This window comes from Octodon degus, unplaced genomic scaffold, assembly GCF_000260255.1.
Source record: "Octodon degus isolate 3935 unplaced genomic scaffold, OctDeg1.0 scaffold00013, whole genome shotgun sequence".
NCBI lineage: Eukaryota > Metazoa > Chordata > Mammalia > Rodentia > Octodontidae > Octodon > Octodon degus.
The window spans coordinates 18829811-18851006 of record NW_004524589.1 but is presented as its reverse complement, the minus strand read 5'-3'; the positions used below and the strand labels follow the sequence as shown (position 1 = coordinate 18851006).

General features: G+C 35.7%; 1 protein-coding gene and 1 non-coding gene across 4 annotated transcripts in view; both read right to left on the bottom strand.

The window, feature by feature from the left end:
* Window positions 1-21196, bottom strand: part of Rnf219 (ring finger protein 219) — a 46274-nt gene that overhangs the window by 11110 nt on the left and 13968 nt on the right. Inside the window, exons 2-5 of one of the 3 annotated variants that reach the window (XM_004626273.2) lie at window positions 19658-19793; window positions 16071-16162; window positions 13274-13522; window positions 8962-9050 (exon numbers count right to left, since the gene is read on the bottom strand). In XM_004626273.2, the coding sequence (XP_004626330.1) occupies window positions 8962-9050; window positions 13274-13522; window positions 16071-16162; window positions 19658-19793 (566 nt within the window). Of the gene's footprint in view, window positions 1-8961; window positions 9051-13273; window positions 13523-16070; window positions 16163-19657; window positions 19794-21196 lie in introns of those variants that run through there. The other 2 variants (XM_023709665.1, XM_023709664.1) reach the window with 2 other exon arrangements.
* On the bottom strand, window positions 18801-18904 carry LOC111815276. The gene has a single exon (XR_002819997.1). It is a non-coding gene; the product is annotated as a U6 spliceosomal RNA (small nuclear RNA).

Sequence of the window (21196 nt, the reverse complement as noted above, 5' to 3'; positions counted from 1 at the left end):
TAAATATTATTACCTTCAAAGTAGCTACTCATAGTATAAGGTATGGTCATAAAAAAGTCTCTAACGGTATTAGCACCTACCTTTCTTTTCCTTTAAGACAGGGTCTTGCTATGTAGTTCAGGCTGCCCTTGAACTCACTACATAGCCAAGGTTGGCCTAGAACTCTCAGCAATTCTTGTCCCTCAACTTCTTGAGTGCCAAGTTGGAGGTATGTACCACCACACATGACACAGAAATGCAATTACAATCTTTTGTGTTTACTTTATTAAATCAACCATGTACTTATAGATTGTGATACTAAAATTAGAAATTCTTCATAAAATGACCTGAGTGTTGGGCAGCATATGAAGTGAAGGAACAACTCAGTTCCCTTTGTGCAAAGTCTCTACTAAGGACTGACCCCCAGCAGTGTCAGTTGAAGTCATGAAGAGAAACAGAGCTGAACTGTTCCATATCACCGAAGTCCTTTCCTGGCTTCTGTACTAACTGAGACTTGGTCTCTAACCTTTGATTTGGAAATTCTAACTAGTTAGTTTCCATTTGCAAGGCTTTCTTCCTTCTCTCTGGACACCACACTGGGGAAAGCAGCTCAAAATAAGATAGTTAATTTCACACCCTACTGCCGCTGCACTGTCTGTGAGACAGACTACTGTTTTTACTGTGAAACAAATCCCATTGTATGTGGTAAAAATATTTCATTTTGATTCCATGTAGAAATGCCCTAATTTTCTGTTTCTCTACCCCCAAAAGAGATACCCCTTGAAGTCTACATTATATCAGTGGGGATCCTAATTTTTCCCACTAATTCATATCTTTATTATAACCTTACAACATGCTATTTCATGCTTTTTGTATTTCTAAATGGAATAAAGGACATCTCTCCAAATATAAACCTTTACAACAAATCTCTATAGTATAAAACAGTATGATTTTTGCTGAATGAGAAATCATACTTAAAAATCATCTGGAGTGGCATCATCATCTGTCCACACATTTTTCATTTTAGTTTAATTCTCTCTTTCCCTCTCTCTGTCTCTCTCTCTCTCTCTGTCTCTCTGTCTCTGTCTCTCTCTCTCTCTCTCTCTCTCTCTCTCTCTCTGCATGAGAAATAATTTCAATCAAAATAAAGCAAAAAACTGTGGTCTATTTTTTTGTAATTAATAGTGTAACTATTACTCAGATGAGTTACTAATGTGTGCTGAAAGGCTGAGGAAGAAAAACAGGTAGAAGTCATCATCCTTGTTCTCAAACAGTTCCTAATCTGATAACCACATCACTTAGTTATTAGCACCTACTGCAAGCTCCCTAAATTCCTTATCAATACAAAAAAGACAAGCTGACAGAAAACTGCAGTAACTGTGATTCCCCAATTAGCTGCATACCCAGAGAAGGGCCCCTCAGGCAGTCAAGGGTCTGAGCAGGACTGGCTGTCACAGTCTGGCCCCAGGGTATCACCAGGCTCCTCTGACAGTCTACAAGTTCCCCTTCAGGGAAAACCAAAGGGCATAGTTGAATCAGTCATCAGATCAGGATGGGGTCACACAGTCGGAATTATTGGGTTTGTCAGAGCAGAATCATGAGAAACAAAGGCCAGAACAGGCCAAGAAGGGACAACAGAGAGAGCCAGCCAGATCACCAGTGCTCATGCGGAAGCAAAGGGTCTTGGTGGTACTGGCATGCTCAAAGACTCAGTTTCGCAAGAGCAGATCTGTGAACCAGGACTAGTCTTGGAATCAGACAACCTGGTACAGACAAAAAAACCAAGGACTAGAGCCATACAAGCCCCAAAACTGCCTTTTCCTTTTCCTTTTTTTTTTTTTTAATGTATTTAGTGCAGGGCCTCCAGAGTCTTATTATGTAGATTAGACTCATAATGATCCTGTCAAACACTGGGATTACAGGCATGCGCCACTTTACCCAGTCTCAATCAATGTCTCAGTAGCCCTAGGGGGCAGGGCTGGCTCTGCACTCAGGATCAAACCCCAGTCACTATGCTCTGCCTAACCAGGTGCTTTAGTCTGCTGAGCTATCTGGCCGGCCCCATTCCCCTTTCAAATTCCCAATCTCTGGCACAATTTAGAAAGAAAAACTGCAAGAAATCTCTTACTCTCTTCATGTGAAGAAAATGCTAGGAATTGTCCACTTCCTGTACTATGAAATCTTTTGTATTTTATTCTTTGATACTGAAAAATCTTAACACTCTGATTAGCTCCTTCAAAGAGTTCATGCAGAGGATGAGAGAACAAAGACTCCTTGTTTTTCTTCTAGGCTTCACAGAAGGAAGGAAGGAAGACAGACAGACAGATAAGACAGATGCATGCACGCACGCATGCACACATTTAAAAAATTATGTTTGGGGCCAGTGAGCTTGGCAGATTATCTGGGCATGACCACAGTCATTGGAACTTGTCAGTGTAAAACATGAGTGTTAAACAAGGTATCTGAATAATTAGAAAATAAGACGAAAGTGCTCCCTCTGCTTAAGAAAATTATGGAGTCTCAAAGATAGTGACAACTGGGCCAGATTTTAGAGGATGATAGGAACTAACCAGGAAGAGTAAAAACTAGAGAGATAAAACCAGGTGTGGTCATACCACCCTGAAAAACATAGCAAGGCTCTGTCTCAGAGAGAAAAATCACAGAGACAGAGACAAAGACAAATACAGAGACACAAACATAGACACAAACAAAGACAGACAGACAGACAGGCAGGCAGACAGACACAGACAGAGCCACTTGGAGGGAGGACCAGAGAAAGCAAGGAAAAGACATGAGCAAACGTATAAAACTATGCCATAATAAGGTAAATGTGGGCCAAGTAGCTGGAGTAGGGAAACAAAGAGCCTGGTATACTACACTAAGGAATGTGGGCAGCCAATAGGAATTACCAAAAATTATTAAACAGGAGTAAGATAATCATTTATATTCTAGGATTAGGCAACAATAAAGCTGGACACTCAAGGGTTCAGCAAAATAAAATGAAATAAAATAGATGTTAACTAGCAGGAAAGAGAAAAAAATGGATACACAGGTATTCAAAAGAATCAGGTGACCGGGGGCTGGAGAGATGGCTCAGTAGAATAAGCGCTTCCCTGGCAAGCTCAAAGGCCTGAGTTCAAGCCCCGGTTCTGAAAAAAACAAACAAACAAAAAAAAAAAACTGAAAGAATCAGGTGAAAAAGATCACACTGAATAAGCAGGCATGGGATAAGGGAAAATGGAACATAAGACCAAGCTTTTACCTTTGGGAATTAGATGCACAGTGTTAAGGTTTGTGTTTGGATGACCCCTCCCCCAACACCAACACCACCACTACACACACACACACACACACACACACACACACACACACACACACAGCTTCAAGTAGTCATGGGGCCAGGCTTTTTTGGAGGTGGCTGAATCTACAGTTTGTGATTGATTCATGGTCTACTGTTAGGATTAAGAAGGTGAGTGCTACTGCCACCTTCAGGTGCTTACCACATAAGAGAGATCTGCTCTCCTTTCCTCTTCAGTTGCTTTTGTCATCTTCTACCGCCATGATCTGTGGCACCTCTGCCATGAGCCACACTGTGTTAGAGCCAGCCAATTATGAACTGAAACCTGTACAAACTGAGCTAAACACACCTTTTTCCTCCTTTAACTTTGGGTGTTGAGTATTTTGTCTTGGCAATGAGAAAAAAGTAAATAAACAAAGTAGGAAAGTTATTAAGAAGGATAGAAATTAAGGAAAAGGGTAATCTTTCCTATGGAGTTGGAGGATAATGGATACAATTATTCAGAGGCTACACAGTCCCCCCACCTACTTCTTTGTGACACACTATTCCAATGACATAGATTATTTCCTTACTACTCTCAAGAATGCATTATCCACATTTTACATGAAGAAAACGATGGCCCCAAGAGGCTAAATAATTTATCCAACGTTATTTACTTATTCATTTAATTACTCAACAAATATTTATGAGGTGCCTTCTAGATACTGGAGTTTTGGAAGTGAAAGAGACTAGCAACTAGTTCTTACTCTTGGATACCATACAGTTTAGAACGCAGGAGACAGACAAGGGCTCAATCAGGTCAAGCAATTAAATGAAAAAGATAATTTTGGAGAGTGATACGGACATCAAGATGATAATACTATAATGTTGCCAGAAGTTATGGTGCATCTCACCTTTTAAATTGTTTAGCCTTTGTTACAATCTGTAAGGTAGGTACTAATGGCCTCCCTTCACTGAAGACAAAAACTGAGAGAAAGAAAAATAAAACATGTTTACCCAAATCAGATACAGTGAATACAGGCACAGTCTGGGCATAAAAGTTTGGCTCTAGAGCCTGTGTTCATGATCCATACACTACTACAACTTGGATTTGTTACTATGATCATTTTTGTTTTGGTATCAGAAATTAAACCCAGAGCTCTGTGCTTGCTAGGTAGATGCTACACTGCTGAACTGCATCCCAAGGACCAGGGGAATAGATGGTTCAACACACACACACACACACACACACACACACAAATACAACAAAATGGGAAGAACAATTAAGTCATAATCTGTGAAATATAATATGTTCTTTGTGGATCACTTCCTTTCATATACTGGTAAGAGGCAATAGTGATCCCTACCCACAAAGCATCTATGGCCTTTCTCCTCTCCTGAGAAGAGTTAGGATATAGGCAAAGCCTGGTTTATAATGACAAGCCTTGGGGTTACTGCATAGTAAAGTGATCATGAAGGGAGACTTTATCAAACTAACAGATCTCACTAAAAACCAATGATACAATGTATAACATCCCTAAGTGTGTATTTACAGATAGAAACGTCATTGATCCACTAGCACCTGGACAGTGTCCTTCTTCAGCCTAGAGAACTGAAACATAAGAAATAAATGTTTCATGTTTATAAGCTACCTAGTATACCAGTATTTTACTAGAGGGACAAAAATGGACTATGATAAACATGCATTTTCTTAAGTAACCATGATACCTAAATTAAATTAATAATTCCTCGGCATCATCCCATACCTGTTCATATTCCAATTTACCAATTAGATAAAAAACATCTTTTTGATAATATCTAGTATTAACTGATTTTTTTTTTTTTTTTGCGGAACCTGAGATTAAACTCAGGCCCTATCTCCCTGGCCCTATTTACTGATTTTTGACAATACTAACCAATATCCTAATAATATTCACATTCTGCATTTAAAATGTCTCTTAATTTTACCTCTACCTCTGCACCTACCCCACCTCCTTTATTTGAGAAAAACTCTTGTCATATACTTCAGGCTGGCCTCAAACTTGTTTTTGCCTCAGCTCCCAGTGTGCTGGGATTCAGGCATGTGTCACCAAAGCAACCCTGTACCCTTGCCAATGATAGAATAAAGAAATCTACTTATTTTTTTCTGTAGGGGCTACCACATTCTACTTGACCTATTTGTATTAGGACCAGAACAAAAGCCAGGACTCTACAATGCGTAGTAGATATAACAGTAAATACAACTGGTTCAAAGAGAAGAAAAGTTATGAAACACAAAGGGTTCATTATCTGCAGTTCTGGTTTGTACTAAGAAGAATACTACAAGGCAGTAAGAAAAATTATAGAAACAGAAACTAACCTGTATTAGGGGTCAGGAGGAATATTTATTTTGTATCACTAAAGCCCTGTGTAAAGTACTAATGTAAACTAAACAAAACCAAATACCAGCAATATTTTTAGTTTGTCTAGTACAGTGAGTTTTCTTCAGATATTAGTCTTGTAAAGTAAAAGACATATTATCATGCTTTGAGCTTTGTATAGCAGATCCTATTCTCTCACAAGTCTGTGTGTGTGATGATAAGCTAAAGGAGGAAAAAAGTGGCAGATTCTTCCAGGTAAAAATTAACTAATTAGATTAATTCAGAAACAAATGAATTCAAAAGTGGCTAAAATAGGTTAAAAAAAAAAAACCTGCATTTTTTTTGACTACTCTTAGATAATGAGATAATGAAACACTGACAAGGAACCAAACAGATGTTATTTAATGTACTTACTAGCCTATCAACTGGCCTCACTGCTCAAGAGGACTTACAAAAAGCTAACTGAAAAAAAAAAAAAAGCTAACTGCAATTGAGAAAGAAAAAATGTCCAGGTACACTTTAAGATTGCATATAATGAAGGATAAAAGAAACAGAGAAGCAGAAGAGAGAAGAAATCTTGCCCTTCATTTTTTAAAGATTATAATAAAGCCATTTTTCCTTTGTTTTTCAGTACTGGAGACTGAACCCAAGACCTTCATACTGAGATACATCCCTAATCCCAATTTTTGTTTTGAAAGTCTAAGTGGCTAAATTGCCTGGGCTGGGCTCTAAGTGCTGGGATCACAGCACTACAAAAAGAAATGAGTGAGTAAAGAAATAAAATTTAAAAAGTACTTTTCACCTCTTAAAAAAATAAAAGTAAAAACTGAAAGGGAAGGAGGAAGAGGGTGTAAAAAATGTGTCATGGTATATGAGGTACATGTACAAATTCCCCATGATGGATGTAATCATTAAATACTTCAAACATGTAGTGATAAAAATTTTAAAAGCATATCAATACAAAGTTTAAAATCTCCCTTATTTATATTGAATTACAGTCTAGTATTTTGGGAATAGCATGTTTGAGTGTCTTGAAAAAGAATACTTTCTGCTATGTATTCCAGAATTCATATATTGAGTTCTAACCCCTCATGTGACTGTATTCAAACACAGATACCTATGTAGGAGGTAAAGTTAAATGATATAAGGCTGGGCCCCTAATCCAATAGGATTAGTGTTCTTATAGGAAGATGATGAGAGACAAGAGTGTTTTCATTCTTCTCTCCCTACTATGTAAGGACATAACAGGCAGGTGACCTCAAGTGAGACTGAAAAACTACCCTGTCAAAACTTCATCTAGGACCTCCAGCCATGAGAATGTAAGAAATAAATCTGTTGTTATGGCAGCCTGAATTAACACACCTAATTTTTTTTCCTCTCTCATATCTAAAATTTAAAGTTCTTTCTTCTGTGGAGTTATAAAATATCTGTTTAACTTGTAGGATACATCAGAAATAAAGAGTATGTGTATTAAAAGTATTCCATTGCATCTAACCCAGTATATACAAGAACAATAAAAAAATAAACTAGTCAAAGTACTTGCCATACTGAGAGAATAAAATAAAATATTTTTACTTGCATTTACTTTTAAATTCTTGAAATTTCATACTCTTTTCCGTAGAAATAGGAGCTCTCCTCAGGTGAACCATATCTGAGTATTTTCAGCTGTGGTCAGTTTCTCTCTGAATCCCACTAGGGTTTGGGGATGCAGAATAAACAAGGCTATAAACCAAATACAATGCATTTAATACCTCAATGCATTGCAAATTGATCTGAAACAGGTCAGTTTAAACTGCCTTTCAAGTGAAAGTGTTCCTTTTCTGTGAAGGGAAGGAATAGAACCTGAAGATGGCAAAGCCTAACATTTTGTTGGCTTAGCTGCTTGCTGGAGAGCAGATAGAGGCCAGGTTTCCTCAGGAGGCTCCTCAGTTTTTATCTGGACAAAGGCATGGATATTTAAAAACACACATCCTTGCAGCTGGCATTAAATTTGCAATCTGGTGGGCAACTTTTCAAGAAATAAAAGCTACAAACAAAATAGCTTCAGTTCCATTCAGCATGCTGTGCGAAATGGCTAATGGACAAGCATTACTATGACTGGCAAAGCAAGCTGCCGATAAATGACAGGAACGGAGAGTGAAAGCACCACGTAAAAACAACACTTCCTAAATTTATTTCAATAATTTGCCAAAGTAGAATATTATCTGAAAGGAAAGAAAAAGAGGGCTGGAAAACCCAGTGGAAAGAATTATTTAAAGTTAAAAGCTATTCTTCTTTCTTTACTGGTAAGCAATCTCTGCTTTGGATAATTATGGTTTACTTCTACCATGTCTTCATACCACATTCAATTCTGCTGAGGGCAACTTCTCTTCTTCAATTGACAAGATTTTATCGTATTTCTGGTAGGATAAATTTTCATTGTTTGCTTAGCCCTGCCTTGAATTTTTAAAATAGAAATGAAATCTAGTGGTTGAATGAGAAGAGAGAATAGAATTTGGATATGCTATCTCTCCAAGAGGCTCCCAGACCTTGGGGAAAGGCGACAAATTTGTCTCCTGCCTGGACCAAAACAGATTTTATCTCTTTACCATCTTTAACTCTGTTTTTTTTTTTTGAACTGGGGATTGAATTCAGGCCCTTGTGCACTTATTTTACTGAGCTATCTCCCCAGTCCACCATCTTTAACTGTTAACTTTTACAACTTGAAACACATAAACTGTTAAACAGATCAACATTTGTAATCTTATACACAATGAAAACTTCTATCAAAGAGCAAGAATTGCCTTAACTGTATAGTTTCAAATCATCCCAAAATTCAAAGAGCAATGCTTTAATTCTCATTTCAGATAGTCTTGTTCTTGTAATAGTTGACAGCACAGACTCCAGGGATGGACTACTTGAGCTCTAATGCCTTTTCTATCATTTACTAGCTGTACAGATTCAGATAAATTAATTTAATCTCTTGTTTTCATCTCACGATCTATAGAGTAATAATAATTCTACATTATGTACTGTTGTACTGGTAAAGAGCATACACTATATGAACACTAATTATTACTAGGATTATCTCAGAAAACAGATGAATGGCTTTGCTATAATCTCACTATTTGTCAGTACTATTAAACAGTTTTATGTAAAACTAAGTGAACACTAACATAAAATGAACCACTCAGCAATCAAACAAGAGAAGAATTCAAATTTAGCCTTAACAGAGACAAAAATTTTACTAATACACAAAGTATGCAGTAGACTTTTAGAGGCAAGCCAGTCTATGTGCTTACAAGAAAATCATGTGCAATCACAACAGCCTAGTCTGAAACACTGCTCTGTGAGGAAAATACATACTTCTGGGGTGATCTGTTATCAACTTCAGCCTTCAGTCGTAAATTCTCTCTCACCAGGCCACCATTTTCCAATTTCAATTTTTTATTTGCCTAAAGAAAGGAGTTGAATATAATTAAGCATGAGCTAAAACAAAAAAATGCCTTGTAAAAATTATGACATGAGCCAACTGTATTTTTTAGAGCAATATCAGAAAACTAAATGCTAGAACATCGTTTTCAGAAACTTACGATTACCACTGGGAATAACACATGAAACTGTAAACATAACTAAGCATTTTTAATCCATGTTCCCCAAGCACTTTAAAAATATTCTGTTCAAGGAAATAATCCTATGTTAGGGAACTAGCTAAGTCATTAAGGCAACACTACAAATGGCAAATGTAAGTGTTCTTTCTTCCTTTCTTCCATAAATGAATATTGTGAGAAAGGTAACATTATAACACATAGCACTATTTGCACACTAATGTTGAATAATTAATTCTTGGCCTATGAGGTTGATTTCTTGGTTGCTATCTAAAAACTGCAGTGATAAATTTAGTATAATAAAACTGTTAGCGTTCTTCCTTCAAAAAAGCTTTCCCAATTCTCATGCTCACAACTTCTAGGAACGTTAAAACTGGCTCAGTATTTTCTAATAAACTTCATGGATTCTTCCTTGAGTTAAATAAAAAATTATGATTTTATTTTCTTGAATTATGTAATATCTACAAGTTACCAAATAAGGTACTACTTATTAGAAACACAGTGGCTCAATACTAATTATGGAAGCCTAAAAATGTTGTCTTAAAGTAGTCTTCTTAAAAGCTGTTTTTTAAAGTTTTCTTGTCACTGCATTTGTATATTTCAAACAAAAATAAAACTCTCAAGACTGTCAACCAAACTCAATTCATAGGGCAAAAGAAATTATTTGATTTGGATATTTACATTCAAAGTTAAGGAGTCACAAGAGCTACCATGAAAAAAAAAAAAAAAAGAAAAGAAAAACTTTAAACCAAAAAGCCTTAAAAACCCATTTCAAAACTTGAACCAAAGCTTTTGGCTTTTGACTAACTTTCAGAAGATCTGGAAATTACTCTGTTACCCGCCTACATACAAATGCACCAGGATAATCATGAGAAAAATAAAGCAAAGAACATTCTTTTGCGCTCAGGTATGGATTCAACTTTATGGATGCACACCAACCGTGAGTGTGAAGGGTTAATTCTGTAAGTGACCAATAAACAACATTACTGCTCCTCTGAAGATATAAGGAAAGCCATTTACTTCCTCATATATACATAGTGAATTAAGCTTTCAAGCATAAGGGAGGCACTTAGTGAATGCTTTCTGATGATGACAAGCTTAAATTAGAAACTCATTTGATTTTTCTTCCCTACTCCCACCCATACTGTACCACTACCCCATGTTTAAAGAGCTCTTCGGCAGTCTTGTGACTTAATGCTTCACATTATAGGTTGGCTAGTTCCTCAATTATTAGAAATATTTTCAAGTTCAGGAGAATTCCAGGAACAAATGTTGCAAAGAGTAGAGTTTTGCTCACTAGTCGCTGCACTAAGAGAGTAATGCTGTTCTAACACTGATGAGCTAATGAAACTGGCCTCGTGACACTTCTAATTCACCTAGTCCAGGAAATACTAAAGTCTATTTTACTCTTCCTAAGTAATACTTTATTCTTATTCTTTTATACTCCCCCTATATTTGATTTATAGCATAGTATTTTTTAAACTCTTTACATTTCAGTTTTGTTTCTGCAGTTCAGGTTTTCTTATTCATTAATGTTCTGGTTTATAGCCTATTCCTAGTATCTAATATCAGTGGTTATCATCCTAAATTATCCTGCACACTCAGGATAACTATATAATGATTTGTGTGTTGTGTACTTTTATTTTAAATAATTTCCCATACTACCCTTAGGAGCCCAGAGTATTTTCCAAACAAAACTTCATGTTCTAAGAAGCATTCTTTACCAAAAATGTAGCTAACTGTGTAAGGAACCATATAAAGCTTACAGATGGCTCAAGAAGAGCTATAGAAGTTAAAGGAAAAATTACAGACTGATAAACACTAATATTTTATGTCATTCCTCATAATGATTTTTTTCTTCTAACCTAAAATACTAAAGTTGGTCATAATACATGAAGAAACTACATTTCTACCCAACTTATAACAAAGTAGGTGCAATCATGTCTGTAGTTTCTTTTACTTCCTCTGAAAACACTGTTTTCTTCCTTTGCTCTTACAAAGGTGAGACAGGAGGATCACTGTGAGTTCTAGACCAGCATGGGCTACAAAATGAGCTTAAGGTCACTTTTCAATTTTTTTTTTTCACAGCATCTATTTTGTATATGGAAGATGCCTAACACCAAGTTCCAGACCCTTCCCTCAATGAGGAATGAGAGCCCATATACAGTGACACTTCTTTAAAATATCATATGGATCTTATTAATGATCTTAAGGTACAGGGTTTGGTAATTCAGTACAAAACCCATTATTTTAGGAACTCCATATAGGGTAGATGTAGACCAGAGTACTGCAAAATCATCTCTGTTCAGTACAACCAGAATCCAGTACAGATAAACCTGAAATTAAGCAAAGGTTGGTCTTTGGTCAAGAAAGCACTAGAAGCTGGGCGTGGTGGTTCACGACTGTAATCCCAGCACTTCAGAGGCTGAGGCAGGAGGATCACTGAGTTTGAGACCAAGCTGGGCTACAAAGTGAGCTTAAGGTCAGTTGAATTATATATCGCGACTCTGTCTCAAAAAGAAAAAAAAAAAAAAAAAAAAAAAGCAAGCACTGGAGCACCTGATTACTGCCACCCACGCTGAAGGCATGATTCTGATCTTCTACGCTGGAAAAATTATAGAAGTTTATCATGTTTACTTATGTTCTATTTTGCTATATAGATGGGAAATTGGGGAAAAATATGAATAAGCTTCATAAGTCACAATAATCTTTTGCATAGAGTAGTCTTAGTCTAAAGCAATTTGTTGACAACTCTTAGAATTAGTCATCAAGCCTTTCACTATCCATTAATCTGAGACGGGTAGCATTACAAAATATATAGTCAAAACTTTTCCATTTCTAAGTAGGGAAATGGCTGTTTGTTTTTATGAAAACCAGGCAGCCACTGATATAAGGTTTAAAAAATAAGGCTAACCACAAAGAGGGGGAAATAGAAGCACACTCTTTAAATTGATGTTACTCTTCTAGAAGATGCAATCTCATATGGAAGCATTAGAATCTCAAATTATAGTCACAAATGGAACCACCTGGTATTCCTTGGCAGCTAACGATATTTCATGAAAAACATTTTCCTACTGCACACAAATGCACATCCAGGAATTCTATCCTTCACTCACAAATCATCTAATGAGGAATCAACATAGTATAGCTATTTATACCTCTGAAGATGCCTACAGTATTTAGGCTGTTTCCAAAATTTAGCAATGACAAATTGTACTGCTATAAACATGGGTGCACATATACCACTGTGGTATGATGTTTTCAATTCTTCTTGAAAAATATTAGAAGGGGAAATAGATGGGTCAAATGGGAACTCTAGTTCTAGTTTGTTGAGGAATCTCCACACTGATTTCCACAGTGGTTGTGCCAGTCTACACTGTCACCAACAGTGGAAAAAGGTTCTTTTTTCCTCATAGCCTTGCCAGCATTTGTTATTGGTTGAGTCCTTGATGATAAACATTCTTTCTGAGGCCCATCAACTGAAGAATAGATAAAAAGATGTGGTATTTTTATAAAAGAGAGTATTACTGAGCTATACAGAAAGATAAACAAAGCTTTTATAGGTAAATAGATATAACTAGAGACCATACTCATTAGTGAAATAATCAGATGGATGTGTTTAAACATCACACTGTCTCCCTAGCGTAAGAAACTGAAAGAATAACCAAAATGTGGAAGGTACAATAGATATTGTGAAAGGAAAATTGCTCAAAAGGAAAGAACAACTGGGATGAGGGAAAGGAAAAAAGGAAAAAAAAAAAAAAAAAAAAGGATAGCTAGGATAACTTTAGTACTAATTTCTATTGGCTTATTGAAAGGAACAGTTAGTGTTTAATTTTTTTTTCTTAAACAATTTGGCTTGTTTCTACCTGACAATCTGAACAGCTACTTTGAAGACAACAGTATTAAATATAATAACCATTGCTGATTTCCTATCATCTTGTTTTGAAATTCTGTATCATTTTTGATCTTTTCTAAAAACTGTATTCTGTATTAAAGAATTTTAAAAACTTTAAAAAAAGAATTGTTAAAACAACCGTAATATATTTTTCGAAACCATTATAACTTACTTCTTTTAATTTATCAACATCATCTTTTACTTTCTCATAAATTTCATTAGCTGTTCTGAGTTTCTTCTTCCATTCTGATACAGTTTCTGGGTCAATTTTACTTGGATTATCTGCAATCAGAAGTTTATCTTCATTCTGGCTGCCTTGCATCAAGGTTAAAGGATCCAGAATAGTCTTGATCTGTGACTCCAAGCTGAGATTTTTACTTTTAAGCTCGTCTACTTCTTTCTGCAAACAATCTATTTCATCCTGAAAAAGTATGACACAGTTATTAGGCAGACAGACACTAAACACACATCTATGCTAAAAGCTGAAGCCACTGTGTTTTTTAATGTGACAATCAAATGTCTCTATGTACATAGATTCTTTACCCATCATAATAGTTTGGTAGGGAGAAAATAATATACAACTTAAAGTTTCAAAATGTATTGTTTCTAATAAAAACTGACATTTATGCTTTCACTTTTAGTTTTTGTTTAAAAATGTCAAACCTTATATTCTATTTAAGGTATCATCCAAAAAATAAAATAAAAATCAACAGGGAAGTAGATTCCATTTTTAGAGGAAAAATGTGAGTCGTGTTTGTTTTACTGAGGTAAATTACAAGTTCCACACTGATCAAGATGACTGATTGTTCTGTTTTTGTATTTTTCACTATATTTGAAGTAGAAGTCAAGTCAAATATCTTCCCAGTTTTCTTACCAAAATACCTATACTTAACTTTTAACTTCTCTAGATTCTTCTTCAATTAGCATTATAAGTACTATATGTATTGGGTTTCTCACTCTGAAACCGCTTATTTTATTTATGAAGATTTGTTGTTTTTTTTTTTTTTTTTGTACTGGAGTTTGAACTCAGGACCTTGTATTGCCAAGCAGGCGCTTATGCCACTGAGATATATCCCTAGCCCTTATATAGATTTTTTGAGACAGGGTCTTACTTTATAGTTTAGGCTGGCCTTAAACTCACTATGTATCACAGGCTAGCTGTGACCTTGTGGTGATCCTTCTGCCCTAAACTCCCCAATGTTGGCATTATAGGAATGAGTCCCCACACCCAGCTTACTGCTTATTGCCTTAAATGCAATCACTGAAATTTGGGTTACAATTTTTCTGTGATTTCATTTATGCATCTATAAACATGTCACATTAAGTTGTTAAAAATTTTCTTGATAGAGGGCCAGCCAAATAGCTGAGCGGATTAAAGCACTTACAAGCAGGCATAGGGGCTGGGGCATCAGTATCCCTACTACCGGGGCACGCTGAGACAGCCACTGAGACTGGACATGGTCACACGGGCCTGTAATCCCAGCTCTTAGGAGGTTTTAATGGAGTCCAATCTAGCAGTGAGACCTTAACACCCTGTAGACCCTTCCCTAAAATACAAAACAAAAACAAAAAAAAACCCCAAAAAACCAAAAAACTCTCTTATTAGAAAATGAACTCCAAGTAACTCAATTTGCCAGCACTATAATTTGAATGTCTTCTCCCAACTGCCATTGTAACAGTATTAAAAGGTAAAACTCATAAGAGTTTCTACTATGGCTCTGCCTTTGCAAATGGAATAAGGCTATTGGTCTAGGAGTGGGCTGGTCATCAAGGGAGAGGGTTCCAAATTTAGGCACCCTTCCCTGTCTTATTCATATAATACTACCCCCTTTCTGTCCCTTCTATCTTCTCCCAGAGGACAATGCAGCATAAAGCCATGGCCAGATACCAGTGCCCTGTGGTTGGACTTCTCAGCCTCAGAAGCATAAGCCAAATAAATATTAGTCTCAGGTATGGGATTAGCAGCAGAAAACAGACTAAGCCAGCCAGTGATCTCTCAGAGGATTAATCTGAGTAGTACCTAAGTGTAACAAATACTAAGTATGTACGGATATATATTAGAGTTCTTTTTATCATAGTGATATATTTTAAATTATATTACATTTCCAAGTTAAGTGGTTTTATAAGGCAAATTGCTTTCTTTACATTAATATATTAACAAATATAAACATGGTGTTTTGTTTGCATATATGTGGAAAACACATATATGAATAAATATTTATTCAATCTTCTATGCCCCACTACAATCAAAAATAACTCTGAGGCAGCTGAGGGTAGTTTCTATGTACATAGTTTAACTTAAAGGTATTTTACATATAAAGAGGAGATTAAAAAATACTCTCTTTAGTCAAAATGATAACTGGACTTAATGTCTACTATTTAAAAGTATATTTAATTAGCATGAAGTTATTTGGAAAATTCCACCATCAGGGCAAATAAGCTTGCTCACTCACTTTTAGACAGGAAATAGGAAACAGTATTTTTTTTTACCAAAATTGCAGTGCTGATAGTGACATAATAATGCAAATTTACCTTATAAGAATTAGGCTTTTACTCATCAGTGAGTTTATGGCTAAAACAAATAGTAAGTGTGGGGTCAGAGTGACTATCACAGGTCAGTTTTCAATAATCTTTTAGCTTCTTAAAGAAACAAATATAAAACTACACATAGAGGCACAAATTTTAAATTGAAAAATGAAAAAAAAATGCTTCCATCTATTGCTGTCCTTTGGTATGCTAGCATCTCCTTCCCTGGTAATTGAAGGAAAAAAAGAAAGAGGTTTTTTTTTTTTTTTCCCCCTCTATTTAAAATAAAAATGGAAAAAAAGAAAAACTATCACATAAGACACTTTAAAAATTGAATTCAAACTAAAGATTCATTGGGTGTTTAAGAAGCCTGGGAACTGAGGTAGTTCACTGTTACCTCTATCTCCTTGCTGACATCATTTTAAACATTAAGGATTGTTTACCTCATATTCTTTATGGAGTAACTCAAGTCTAGTTTTCCGAAGGTGCTTCCTGACTGTGTGGCTTAGCATAGGTTCACTTTCACTTGCTCCTCCTATAGGAAAAATAAATAACAGATCCTAATTTTTGTTGTGATTTGGGCAGAAGAAAAATGAACCGTTTTCTGCTTTATGTGGTTTTCTACCTTACTATCTATACTTTCCCTCACATACACATTTGAGACTACCATCTAGGCTTTTCTTCCATCCTCACCCTGAGAAGAAGTCCTTATTAACACCACAAGAAATACTTTCAGTTAAATATAATGTTTACTTACTATAGCTCTTACATAGCAAGCTCAATGGAGGAAATAGCCAAATATTACTGTATTTGGACTACTGCAAGTCTGAAAATTAGATGACTGTTAAATAATAAAACCAAATCACTATATTTTTATTTAGCCAACAGACTACATAAAGAACACATATATGTGTGTGCATAAATAATCATAATCGAATAGTCAAAAATTGCCAGTTATGGGTAACACAACTTTAAAAAGTAAACTGTACTCTCTAATAACCTACTTACAATGAACTATGGTTATAAAATTAACTGTATCTTATAACTTGTCAAAAATACACTAACTATAAAGTTTTCTGAGAGCTCTTCACTTATGCTGAGGTTACTTTCTTATCTTGATATCCAAAAGCAGTCTTCGGTTGCTCTCTTTCAGAATAGATAAACTATCTTATTTGAGAGTTTATGAAATGTAACTTAAGACATGGAGCTGTGCATGTAACCCAGTGGCACAACAATTGCCTGGGATGTGCAAAGTCCTGGGTTCAGTCTCTAGAACTGAAAAAACAAACCCACACGCGAACAAAAAAATTAAGATTGAATAAAGGCAAAAAGAAGAGTTGTGAAGAAAAGCTGAGTTAAAGAAATAAGTCAAGTAGATCTGACTCCCTTGTTAAGTTTGGTAAATAAAAATGTAGTCAGGAAGAGTCTAGGAGTGGGCTGGTCATCAAGGGAGAGGGTTCCAAATTTAGGCACCCTTCCCTGTCTTATTCATATAATACTACCCCCTTTCTGTCCCTTCTATCTTCTCCCAGAGGACAATGCAGCATAAAGCAAAATAGATCGTAATGTAGAATAGACCTCTCCATTAGCTTTTACCCAGGTAGCAAAGGGAGAAATCTTGAAGCCAACTTCCTTCTAATCTTTGATTTCTAAATTCTCACTGGTTATTCTTTCTAGCATACATCTCCCTATATATTTTCATTGTGAAAATCTTGTTTAAGGTAATTTTCCCTAATTTGTGACTATTACACAAACTTAAGTTTTCTAAGAGCTTCCTACATATGACTAATTATAGATTCACTTTCAGTGTTTCCTAAAGCAAAATCATGCACTGCCTAAATTGTTGCAATCTGAAAGAAACAACATGGGTTGGAGATGTAGGTCAGTGGTAGAGCACTTGCCAAACATGCACCAGGTCCTGAGTTTGATCTTCAGCACAGCAACAGGAAAAATAATTTTAAAAAATAGAATAATCTATATGAGAAGAATAAAATCAAACACTACAAAGCCTCTTTAAATATGTTCTTTCTCAAAGATCTTCTAAGTTTTTAAAAAGTTGTATTAGTAAATGTTTGCAGTAGATAACAATTACATTCACTGTGGGGAGTTGGAACATATACATTACACAATTCATTTGAATTTCCCTTCTCCATCTCTTGACCGACTGTTCCTCATTTGTAAAGAAAATCTATCTTCCTGTTTCCTACGATCTACCTGCTCTTTTTTTTTCTACCTGCTCTTTAACTTATTATAATTTAGGTTTCTAATTTATTTAACATTAATGGTAGCAAGATATATCCATTTTCCTACAAGTGACTCAAATTTATTCTTCTGGATAGAATATACTCCATTGTGTGCTAATACCACATCTTCTTCATCTATCCATCTGTTCTTGGTCACACAGGCCACTTCCAAGACTTAGCTATTATGAAATGTGGTACTATAAACATGGTGATGCATGTACTACTGTCATATGATGTCTTTAGTTCTTAGCGAATAGCTGGGTTAAAGGGAATTTCTAGTCTGTTATTTGAAAAATGTCCATACTGATTTCCATATTAGTTATACCAGTTTACATTTAAATTCAGTTTACATTTCCATTAACAATGTAGAAGAGATCTTTTTTTCCTAATTTGATTTCTTGATGATAGCAATACTTTCTGCAGTAAGATGGAATTTGAGTATTGTTTTAATTTGCCTTTAATGGCCAGCACTTTTGAGCATTTTTTCATGAATTTACTAGTCATCTATACTTCCTCTGAGAAGTACCTATTCATTTCAGTTGCCCATTTTTAATTGGATCTTTTTTTTTTAATTTGGGGTCTTTAAATTTTTTTAGTTCTTTATACTTTCTGGATATCAAGTCCTCTGTTTGAGGTCTAGATGACAAAATGTTTTTCACATTCTGTAGGCTGTTTCTCTTTCATTCTGCTGGTTGTTTTCTTTGTTGTGAGAAAGCTTTTTAATTTGATATAATCATCTGTTGATTCTTACAATAGTTCTTATTTAATCAGGTTTTTGTTCAGAAAGTCCTTGTCCATGCTTATGTCTTCAAGAGTTTAGACTATCTTCTAGCAGAGTAAATGTTTCTATTTTAATATTTAGATCTTACATCCATTTTGATTTTAGCTTGCACATGATGAATATATGGGCCAAGTTTCAATGTCTTGCATAAAAATATAGAATGTTTCATGAATTTGAGTGTCATTCTTATGTGGGGGCCTTGCTAATCTCAGTACTGTTCTGATTTTGGAATATGTACTGCCACAGTAAGTACACTCATTCAAGTTTCATCCCTCTTACCTGCATCAATGTGGCACTGAATTCTTTTTTTTCTTTTTAAACCCATAATTCAGACTCACATTCTCCCTCACCTGGGCAAAGTCTCCTCTGACTCATCCACATTCTGTCTCTCTTGTACAATGCACTCTATATATCACTACAAGTAATATGCTCAAAGAACACAATGGGTCGCACCCCTCCCTTGTTCTTCATCCTTGTTTCCACCCACATAGTAAGTCCCTGACTTAGTTGTCATTCAAGGTCCTCTACAGTAAGGTCACAATTTATCTTTTCAGTATTATTTCAGTAGTCAGACCCAAACTAGACTACTGATCATTCCCACAAAAATGCTCTGCATTTTCGTCTATCTAAATCTTAATTATTCTATTCTCATTATATGACATAGTAGCCCTAACTTTTACTAGTTAAAATTTTACTCATCCTTAAATGTCCAATTTAAAGCCTATTTCATGAAGCTTTTGTTTTAGGTGAGCTTCTCTACGCTTTCTGTTTACCATCCCCTCCTCCCTGCATGTGCAGGCTCTCCTGGAATGTAAGGTTCACTAGGCACTGCTCATAATGCTTTCTCCTTCTCAGTACTCCACATATACATTATACAAATTATTAATTCACTCAGTATACTGTTGGCCAAATGACAACATTAAAACCTGTCAATTTAAGTCTCCCTCAAAATATACATTTGAAACTGTTTCAAATCTATTTCTGTGTATATAAAGTAGACCCTTACCGATGATCTCTTTGCAAGGGTTTTCAGGCGTGATGGGGACTCTGCAAGCTGGACACTGGCTATTGTTCTTCAACCACAAATCAATACAAATAGAACAAAACACATGGTTGTTGATGCATATGACAGGTTGGCGCACCTTTGTAAGGAAAAACATTTTTAGTACAAGTCAACAGTTTCAACTAAATTCTCAATACAATTCTGGAGCAAACAAATTGCTTCTCTAAACAGCACTATAGATATTTAGGAGGGAATGCATATGAGTTAAAATGTAATTTATCTTGACCACAGTTTCTTCTACATGTATAAAAGACATGCTAGTCGAGATAGCTGGTCAAAGAGACTTAAATTTGTATGTATTTTGAATTACTTACTCTAGCTATGCAGGGTTAGAATATGCCTATAAGGGGCCAGCCAGATAGCTCAACGGATTAAAATGCCTGTTTAGGCAGAGCACAGCAGCCAGGGTTCAATCCCAGGCATACTGTGCCAGCCCCGCTCCCAGGGTGCATTAAGAAGGAAACTGAGACTAGGCATGGTGGCGCATGCCTGTAATCCCAACATCTGGGAGGCTGAAAAACAGGAGGATCATTACGAGTCCAATCTACATAGTGAGGCCCTATAGACCCTGTACCAAATACATAAAGAAAAAAAAAAAAAAAAAGGAATATGCCCATAAACCCATAACTTTTGGGGCTGAGGCAGGAGGATCACAAGTTTGAGCCCAGCCTAGACAACTCAGTAAGACCCCTGTCTCAAAAAAAATATAAAAGGGCTGAGGATGTAGCTCAAGGCAAAGGCCCTGGCTTCATTCTCCAGTACCACAAACAAACTGGTTCATATTTTATTTTCAATCATGTTAGTAGCCAGAAAACACTTTATGTTCTACTAAGGCTGGGACATTTTCTTCAAACCATTTTATTTTAGAATTATAAAAAGGCAGAATTAGAAAGTTATTTAAAGGTTATATGCCCAACCATCCATCTAATGCTTTATTCCTGTTGTCAATTTATTCTACTATAAACAGAGTAACAGCAATCAGCCATTAAACCTTGACATCTGCTATAGTTTGAATGTGGTCTGTCTCCAACAAAACTCATAGAGCCTTTCAGAAAGGTGGTTAATGTGTGAAATGGACAACTACTATAAAGGAGTTAGGTCTCAGAGTTGTGATTAGGTCAAAAATTAGCTGTTATAAAAGATCGTGCCCAGCCTTTCTGTGGTCTCTTAGGTCTTGTCTCACCTTGTGACTTTGTCTTTCTCCCTTTTTAAAAAGTATCTATTTCTGCCATGTGATGTCACCCATTATGCTGTCACATACACAAGAAGGCTCTCAATAGTACCATGTGGTTGAGATTTTTCAGTCATTATTTCTTTGAGCGAAATAAACTTATTTTATTTATGTATTACTTAGTGTCAGGTATTTTGTTACAGCATTCAAAACTGACCAAGATAACATTTATCATAAATATTCAAAACTAGAGTCTAAAGCCCAAACAACTCACAAGGACAAAGGAAAAACTCCAGGTTTTTTTTTTTTTT